Source organism: Oryx dammah, unplaced genomic scaffold (genome assembly GCF_014754425.2).
Source record: "Oryx dammah isolate SB20612 unplaced genomic scaffold, SCBI_Odam_1.1 HiC_scaffold_29, whole genome shotgun sequence".
Lineage (NCBI taxonomy): Eukaryota > Metazoa > Chordata > Mammalia > Artiodactyla > Bovidae > Oryx > Oryx dammah.
The window spans coordinates 90145838-90155407 of record NW_024070213.1 but is presented as its reverse complement, the minus strand read 5'-3'; the positions used below and the strand labels follow the sequence as shown (position 1 = coordinate 90155407).

At 51.9% G+C, this 9570-nt stretch overlaps 1 protein-coding gene across 1 annotated transcript; it reads right to left on the bottom strand.

Annotated features, from left to right (window-relative positions):
- Window positions 1-1448: 1448 nt before the first annotated feature.
- KRT18 (keratin 18) lies at window positions 1449-6235 on the bottom strand. The gene is made up of 9 exons (XM_040234227.1): window positions 6141-6235; window positions 5707-5802; window positions 4580-5519; window positions 3719-3801; window positions 3278-3434; window positions 2567-2731; window positions 2339-2464; window positions 1929-2152; window positions 1449-1635 (listed from the first exon to the last, which is right to left on the bottom strand). The coding sequence occupies exons 3-9, from the start codon at window positions 4991-4993 to the stop codon at window positions 1515-1517; spliced, it is 1290 nt and encodes a 429-aa protein (XP_040090161.1). The 5' UTR covers window positions 4994-5519; window positions 5707-5802; window positions 6141-6235; the 3' UTR covers window positions 1449-1514.
- Between the last annotated feature and the right edge of the window lie 3335 nt (window positions 6236-9570).

The window sequence follows — 9570 nt, the reverse complement described above, 5'->3', positions numbered from 1 at the left end:
AAATCCCATGGACAGAGGAGCCTGGTAGGCTACAGCCCATGGGGTCACAAAGAGTCGGACACGACTGAGCGACTTCACTTTCACTTTCTTTAACTTATGTGATATAAACATTCAACTGGACAATGGGTAGGAAAAATTAATTGAAATTGGCACCAAAAGATGTGTGACAGAATGCATAATCATTGCAATTCTGTTTTTTCTTCCTCTCTCGATCCTGGACTAACAATTTTTTTAGTAAACGGAATATGCATATGGATTCCAAAAGAAGGCAGAAGAGATTCCAAATTCACTTATCTGGGTAAAAAAACAAGGTAGGTCTACATATATTGATTCAGAAAGGTATCCGAGATACATTGTGAAATTAAGAGAACAGAGTTTAAGAAATCGAGGTGCAGAACAGTATGATCCTACATATACAAAACAAATTGTGTTGGTATATGTCTAGTTTAAGAACCTTTTATAGTGGTTAACTGTGGGGAATGGAATGGGACATATTTAATTTTCTTTCCTTATTTCCATTTGGATTTTGTGCATTTAAAAAATACTTTTTAATAAAAAAAAATAACCATTCCAATCAAGGCATGATTAATTTTAGCCATCTTTTTTTTCATTACTAGATGACACACTTCCAATCAAAAGGACCAAAGTGTGCAACCAGTCATATTAAATAAGTCAGAAGGAGAAAGACAAATACCATATCACTAATATGTGCAACCTAAAATATGGCACAAATGAACCTATCTACAAAACAGAAAGACTCACAGACATAGAGATCAGACTTGTGGTTGCCAAGGGAGGAGATGGGGGAGGGAGGACTGGGAATTTGCAATTATCAGATGTAAACTATTATATATAGGATGGATAAATAAGGTCCTACTGTACAGCACAGGGAACTATATTCAATATCCTGTAATAAGCCATGATAGAAAGGAATATAAAAATAATAAAAAAATGTTTCTATGAAGTAAAAGAAAATGGGATAGTATCTACTCCATTGGATTGATCGGAAGCATTACATGAAACAGCCTGGTAGAGGACCAAGCAAGAAGCAAACTTTTGATAGTAGCAATTAACTATTACAGTTATTTACAGGAAACCCACTCACACACACACACACACATCTGTCCTTGGCACCACTTCTTCCTTAGGCTCAGATTTGTACCAAGGAACACTTGTCAGCTGGGAACTTAATGATCACGTTTTCTTAACCTTAGATTCACAATTCTATTGCAATTTCTCCCACTGCCCTTGGACCATCTCATCTATTAGCTCCCTCTTATTTCTCTGAGAAGCTGTTTCCCAGAGCCCAGATACTTCCTCTGCCCATATCCCCACTCATATGAAACCCCTGAGCTTAGAGGTGATTTCTGCCTGATCAGACAGACAGGTCTATCAGGTCAGGGCATTCATACGCTCATAGTATGGAAACAGCCATGGAAGACACAAAGTGATATGCAATAACGTCTCAACTTTTATTGACTTCCTGCCCCCCAGGGGACCCTGCTTCTACTGACTCAGTGCCTCAGAACTTTGGTGTCTGACATCTCAGACACCACTTTGCCATCCACGAGCCTGAGGGTGGTGGTCTTCTGGATGGTTTGCCTGGAGTTGCTGCTGTCCAGAGCGTCGCTAAGACTGTAACAGAAGACAAAGCCCCAGTTATAAACAGCTCCGAAGAGAAAAGAGAAACAAAGAAAATGAAGAAAAATAAGCCTGGCCTTATTTCCTAATTCCCCTTTAGCTGCTTAAGCCAAATTCCACCTGTGCCTTAAGAACAGCTAGGGACAACACTTGGTCAATTCTCTTCTTGGGGCACGCACAGAGCTCCAGCCCAGTGCTCAGTGGGCCAATGAACAGGCATATGGGGGCTTAGGGATAAGTGGTAGCTTGATCCTGGCTTCTAGGGGTAGGAAGAGAGCCTCACTCACCTGAAATCCTCCCCATCTTCCAGCAGACGGCGGTAGGTATTGATCTCAGCCTCCAGCTTGACCTTGACATTCAGCAGGGCCTCGTACTCCTGGGTCTGGCGTTGCCCCTCTGCCCGGGTCTGGGCCAGCTCTGACTCCAGGTGCAGGAGGACTCCGTTGAGCTGCTCCATCTGCATGGCGTAGCGGGCCTCCACTTCCCTCAGACTGTTCTCCAAGCTGGCCTTCTGCAGGGGCACAGGGAGGAGAGTGGGGTGAGACAGAGTGGAGAGAAAGACTCTGCAGCTTTCAGCCCTCTTTGAAACTTTGTTGAGTGCCTACTATTTGCCAGGCACTAGGCTAGTGGGTAGGAGCAGTGGGAAATGCAATGGGAGAAACAACTGTTTCCAGCGAAAGGAACTGAGGGTTCTTACCAGATTTCTCATGGAGTCCAGGTCGATCTCCAGGGACTGGACGGTGCGCCTCAGCTCTGTGAGGGTCATCTCAGCAGCTCCTATCTCAGCGGTCTGCGAGGTGACCACTGTGGTGCTCTCCTCAATCTGCAGGGTGGATACGGTCCTCAGGTTCCTCCTTCTCCATCAGCCTCCCTCCCGCACCCTCACGCCTCTGTGCCGAGCCTGGCATCCATCATTCTCTTGTACCTGCTGGGACCAGTACTTGTCCAGCTCCTCTCGGTTCTTCTGAGCCAGCTCGTCATACTGGGCCCGGATGTCTGCCATGATCTTGCTAAGGTCCTGAGGTTTGGGGGCATCCAACTCCACGGTCAGCCCAGAGTTGGCAATCTGGTTTTGTAGACCCTTTACTTCCTAAAAGAGAGAGGGACAAATGTGAGGAAGGTCTCAGGGTCAGAGCTCCAGGAAGCCTCTCTATCTGTGACTGCCTCTTCCAGGAGTCCTACAGGATCAGTTGCGGAACAGAACTGAGAAATCTTTTGACTTTGCTCTCTGGGCAATGCCAATTCTGGGCTTCTACTCCATATGGGTAAAATGCCCACTGTTAACCACCCATGCCTGCTGCTCACAGGTGGTGGTTTCTCTCTCCTTTCTTCACCCTGTCCCTCCATCTACTGAACTACTCCTTGCACCTTCCTCCCTCACCATCCTCTATCACATCTCACCTCTACTGCTAGCTGTTTCCACCTTGGTTCTCATCTCATCCTCTCACCCATGTCTTTTTGACCTCACCATGCTATAATTCCGGTTAACCACTAAGCATGGCAACAGTCTGATTAAGAAGTGCTTAGGCTGGTAGTTCTCAACTTCCCTGTAAGTCTTCTTGTACGTGGCTTGTTCCATCTACTCCCCGACCCCTGACTTGTCTTGACCCCCTGGTGGCCAGGGGCCACTGCTTGCCTCCTCATGGTTCTTCTTCATGAAGAGCAGCTCCTCCTTGAGAGCCTCGATCTCAGTCTCCAGCTGCAGCCTGGTGACATTGGTGTCATCGATGACCTTGCGGAGCCCGTGTATGTCACTCTCCACAGACTGGCGCATGGCCAGTTCCGTCTCATACCTAAGGGGAATGGAGGTGATCAGAAGGCCCATGCCTCTGGTCCCAAACCTTCTCAACCCATGCCACCTCCTAAAAGCAGCCTCATGCCCACTGCACACCATCCACCTGAAGTCAGGAATCAAGCACTAAGCCTCTGAAAACCATTCCTGGCACTTGCGGGGCAGAGTTCTTCACACTGAGTTACATGAAGAATAAATTGATGGTGCTTTACTCTCATCCACCCAGCTCCACCCACAACTGAACAAAATCCCCTTGACCCCAGCTTCCTAAACCCCCAGCCTTACTTGACTCTGAAGTCATCAGCAGCAAGACGGGCATTGTCAATCTGCAGAACAATGCGGGCGTTGTCCACAGAATTTGCAAAAATCTGGGGATATTGTAAACAGAGGTTGCTCCGTGAATAGGAGTTAAGTGATGAGGTGGGCTGAGTGGAGGGTGTTATGTGTCTCTGAAAAAACCTTCCTGGTCCCTGGAATAACCAGAGGCTCTCCTCGTATACCGAGGCCCTTCCACTTGTGCTCCTCATACTGCTCCCTCCTTTCCTGGACTCCCAAATCCCACCTTTCCCAGTCTCCCACTGCCTCTCTTTCTAGGCCTCTGCTGGCTGGCCTGTCTACTAAATGAGCAGCTACTGAAGAGTCCTCTCCCAGGTTCTCTCCAGTTTTTTAGTGCACCTGCTCAGCGACAGCCCCATTGGCCTCTTCCACAGGTAGGCCGTCTGTTTACTCCAGGATGACTCAGCCTTAGCCACATCCGCTTAACCCCTCCAACTGTCTTCCAGAAGCCAGAGTGTCTGTGTCCTCTGTGTGGGCCTGTTTCACCTCCCTGCATGCTGTCCACTCCTCTGTGAAGCTCCCCCTCCTCGTCCCACTCTCCCCCGGGGAAGCTCTCCCGCGCCCTTTCAGCCACCCTTGGGGTCCCCGTGAAGCGGGGGTGGGGAGGCGGCGTGTATGGAAATCCGGGACATCCCTAATCCCCGCCGGGTGGAGTTGGGGGCGGGGCGGGAGATAGGGAGGGGAGGAGTGCATACACCTCCCCCTACTAAAATTCCTTTCCTTGGGGTAGGGGGAGGAGGGAGAAGGGAGTGGGTGATTGGAGGGTCACACTGGTTGGGAGTGGGAGCCACTCCTGCCGTGCCCGCTCACCTGAGCCCTCAGGTCCTCGATGATCTTCAGGTAGTGTCCCCAGTCTCTGACCTGGGGTCCCTTCTTCTCCAGGTGTTCCCGGATTTTGCTCTCCAGTCTCCGGTTATCCGCCTCCAGGCTCCTCACCTTCTCCAGGTAGGAGGCCAGGCGGTCATTCAGGTCTTGCATGGTTTCCTTCTCGCCCTGGATGCCCCCTACACCCACCAGACCCCCGGCCATCCCGGCGCCCAGGTTCCCAGACCCCCAGCCGCCCCGGACGCTGGTGGTGCGGGACACGGAGATCCGGGAGCCCGAGCCCCCGGCGCCTGCATAGACGCTGGCCGCGCTGCTGGCCGGTCGGACCCGGTGACCCGACGACTGCACGGAGCCCAGGGACCGGTAGTTGGAGAAGGTGGATTGGGCGCTGAAGCTCATGATGTTTGTTCTCGAGGAAAGAGCGAGGCCAGGACTCTAGGTGCTGGGCGGTGTAGTGTGTGAGGTCCGCAACTCAAGTTATAGCTCCCAGGGATGGGGGGGGTGGGGTCCGGCCCGGCAAGCCCCGCCCCCGCCATCAGAGTCGCCGCGGAAGCCTGGTCACAGGTGGGACCGCGGGGACTTGGCGCCCTTGGTTCCTCACCCTCCTGGCCTTTCCCCGCCCCCTCTGCACCGCCCCACCAAGGCCTCCCTCCACCCCCCAGGGAGGGGGTGAGTGAGTGGGCCCGGGCCAGCCAAGGGCAGAAGGTGAAGTTGACTCTGGCAGCTGGGATTTCAGGGCAGGAAATGACGTTATTGTACCCCTCTCTCCCAGGTGAGGAAGTACTGGCCTCCTAGAGAATTTGGGGGATGAGTGTCGAGTTGTGTGTGTCTTTCTCCTCAGCCTGCAGGCCAAGTTCTCGCCTGCAGGGGGCGTCTTGGGGGAAATCCCAAAGCCGCAGGAGTCCTGGGGAAGAAAAGCTGGGGGCTGACGGAGAGGAAGAGAGACGCCATCCTGAGCCTCAAGTCCCGCTGGTTTACTCTCGCCCCTGCTGCCCGTTGTTCCCTAGCACACACTCAGACGTGTGCTGTCATTGCCCACGGACACACTCACTCACCAGTTACGTTCAGACTCCTGAAAACTCACCCTGAACCTCCCCTCCCCTGTGCCTCACCTCACTCCCATGGAGGCCTGGTCTCCTTGGGAGTGCTTTGTGGTCTCAGCTGGAGTCTTCACTTCAACACACCTGCGTATCAGCCTTACCCACACCCTTGGGTAAACAAATAATTTCTGAGCACTCGCAGTTTAACAAATATTTGTTAGGCACCTACTGTGTGTCAGGCCCTGTTCTAATTGCCTGGAAAGCAGCAGGGAGAAAAGACCAGTAATCCCTCATGGAGACTGAGAGGAGAAACATTCTAGCTGACACTCAGCCCTGGTGGCCAGCTTGATCTCCCCCTTACCAGGACTTTTCTGCAGGCCCCTTGGTTTCCTCCAGAGGTTCCCTGCATCCCATGCCTGTCTCCAGGGGGCTGCCTCCTCCAGGAAGCTTATGTCAGGACATGGGTGAGACAATGGAGGTAGGGAAGTACCCCCTTTCCCCTTCACCTCAGAACCCGGATGGTGACCCCCTGTTGAATGAGCTGGAGGAATCCTGAGATACTGGGCCTTCAAGTCTGTCACCACTGGAAGCTCGTTTGTCTGGCAGGGCCTGGCATTACACGCCTGTCTGTACTCTTTGCTCTGGAGTGGACCTATTGATTCTTATCAAGCTGCCAGCTGAACTGAAGAGAAGAGGGCAGACAGGAAAGGAGGCCTGGGAAGAGAAGGGGTCCCAGGAATAATTAGATCAGTGGACCAGGCAGGCACAGGTCAAATGAGGGACTTGGCCTTGGATCATCCCAGTCCTGGCATCTTCTGTTGGGGAGAGGCCCCTACCCAGCCCCCACACCCAGCTGGAGCTGGCTAGGGGAGGTCAGAGTAGGAAATGGCCAGGGGAGGGTTAGGGTCTGCTGAAGGCCAAGAGGCAAATGAGATGCAAATTTGCATACAAATGAATGACCACTAGGTTTGCCTGGAAGATTTTTGGGAGCTTAGAAGTCCCAGACAGTCAAAGAGGTTTCTCCTGCTTTCACCTTCACATTCTCCCATGGGGTCCCAGAATTGTCTTGTTGTGCAGAATTGCACAATAAGGTGTAGAGATTACATATATGATGTATTGCCTTTGCTGTTTTTGCTTACCTTGAAGTCAGCCAATTTGGGTACATTGCCAGCTGTGTGACCTTGGGGAAGTCACTTGACTAGGCACTTCAGTTTCTTCTCTTGTAAAAGGAGAAGAAAGCGTGACCAGTCTAACTCCTGGGATGGCAGTGGATACTTGTGTTAATTATCACTCACGTATTCACTGAACAAATGCTGATTACTTACTGTGGGGTAAATCTCCAAAAGGGCAGATGTCTCCAGGATATAAGGACTCTTTCTAAGTCACTTAAGACCCCTGGGGGACTTTGAATTCCATCAGGGATCAGGTCCAGATCTAAGGATTCTTATCTAAGCTCTTTCCAGATCATTCTCTGACTGCTGCCTGACTCCAACAGCCTGGGACATTTTGGGGCCTGGGGAGGGAGGCGCTGTCTGGGGGTGGTGGAGGAACGCTGCCAGCTGCGTCTTATCTCCTATAGCTGATGTTAGTGACCACATTCCCACATTCCTGACCTCTTGCAGCGCACTGGGGCAGATACTGACCTCAGGTTTCCAGCACCAGCCTGCCCTTTTCCACCACATCGAGATTCCTCTGTGGTTCAGAGCAGTTTCACTTTTATCTGAATGTCTCTGGGAGAGCTGGGGAGGGGGCATTTTTGAGCACCCTGGTTCCCAGCGCTGAGGCTCTGAGTTGGGGGTGGGAGGCCAGGTGGGAAGGGGGATGGGTGATTGTGAGGCCAGTCCCGGGTGAAGGGGGAGCAGGAGGGGCCCTTGAGAGAGGCCAGAACAAAGACATTGAAGAGAAGGCTAGCTGAGTAAAGGGACTTGGCTCAGGGGGGGGGTGGTCCTGAAGGAGGGGAAATGGTCCCCACCTCCATCCTGCCCTGGGTTCCGGTGTCCTGCTGAGGGGTCGCTGGGGAGCTGGGGACCTGAGAGACAGGTTTAATTCCTGAGTAAAGTCTGAGATGACCCTGATAAGGAGGGGTCAGCTCTTTCCTCCCCCTCCCTACACTCTCCCAGGGAGGGCGGAAGCCACAGCCCTGGGAGAACTAGATAGTGGGGGGATTAAGGGATTGGGGGATCATGAGGACCTGGAGCCCCTTAGGCTTTGCTTTATCATTTAGGCTATAAATTTTGTACCCAACCCTGAGGAGGTGGTTGTTTAGAAAAGGAACTGAAATGTGAGGGTGGGGGTCTATAGCGGGCAGTTATGGGGTGGGGTGAGGGTTGGGCATGAGTCTGATTCTCCTCATCTTCTCCAACAACTGAAGGATAGAGAATGACTCCAGACAGGATTTCCAAAAGTGCGTGTGTTGCAGGCAGTGAGAGGTCCTTGCAGGGACAGTAGGGGGCAGTGAGGCGGGTGAGCAGTTGGCCTGGGAGGCTCCCTTCAGCTCCCCTCAGTGGAGGGCCTGGCTTGCAGGCTGCCCACAGGAGGACTGCAAGGGGTCCTGAGTCAGGGGCAAAGCCTGAGAGGAAGAGAACAGACAGAGGAGGGGTGGGAGGGAAACCCGAGGGAAAAGAGTCTGGGGCTGTGTGAGAATTCTTGGCATGTAAGGGAAGCTCCGTAAATGACTTTGATTCAAACCATTAATGAAAAGGGGGCTCTAGGAGAGGCGGTGGCGGGGGTGATCAGGAAATGTGGTTAGGTAGGCTGTGGAGGCCGGTGGGATGATGGGGATGGCGACTGTGTTGGGAGCAGGAACCCATGAGAATCCCTCATGACTTTTGGAAATTTCTTTGAAAGTGTCTTTGTGCCCTGTGGAGGCCCTGGACCTGCCTGTCCAGTGTCAGTAGAAGAGGGCTTCTGAGAGTTCTGTCCAGGCCCTGTCCCTAGGGTTCGGAAGGTTAAAGAAGGCTCTGGTACTTTTATATCATTACTTCAGTTGGATTTGTATCCTGGCTTGTTTTCCAGGGATAAAAGTCAGCCCTGAGAAGCATTTAGTTGTCCAGGAATCTCCAGTGATAAAGCTCAGAGAAATCGGGCCCTTCTGGAGTCCCCTCAGCTCCCTGGGGTCCCCTGCGGTCTCCTCTGACAAAGGCAGCTCTCACCTACCAGGGCAGGGGTGGCCGTTCCTATTCTTATAACCTCTTCCCCTTCCCTACTTCTGACCCTGGTGCTCCTGGTCACTCTCCAGGTACCTCAACGCCATCCCCCAGCCCATCACCTCCTTTCAGTCTGCCAAGAGGCGGGTGGGGCATAGAGTGAGTGTGGCACTTGGTGTCCAAAGACCTGGGTTCAGGGTTCCACTGCTGGCTGGGTGAGCTTGGGCAAATTTACCTGCCTTGGTCTCCTCGGTTATAGAATAAGGATAGTAGTTATATCTGCAACTAGAGCTGAAGAAGGAAATGGCAGTCCACTCCAGTACTATTGCCTGGAAAATCCCATGGACAGAGGAGCCTGGTAGGCTACAGTCTATGGGGTCAGAAAGAGTCGGACACAACTGAGCAACTTCACTTTCACTTTCAGAGTTTTCATGAGGATCAAATGTGACAGGCTGCCTGGAAGAGCTTTGACAGCAGAATAAGCTAGTCAGTTTCCTTTCTTGTCTGGTTTGCCCACATTTATTCCTTTTCTTCCCAGACCCTTTATTTCACTTTCACTACCTTCTAGCCTTCTGCTCCCTGCTTGTCACTATTTCTTTTACTTTCGTCTTGAGCACGGGGCAGGGGTGACTAAAACTGAGTCTATGGAAAAGGGATGAAATGGAAAAGTAGAGTGTCTGAATACCCATTTCAAACTCATCCCATCAACGTCCACATCTCTATCAGCCTCTCTTGCTTTGGCTTGGAACCTGGCAGATCTACCAGCAATGTCTGGGGAAACTGTCCTGTG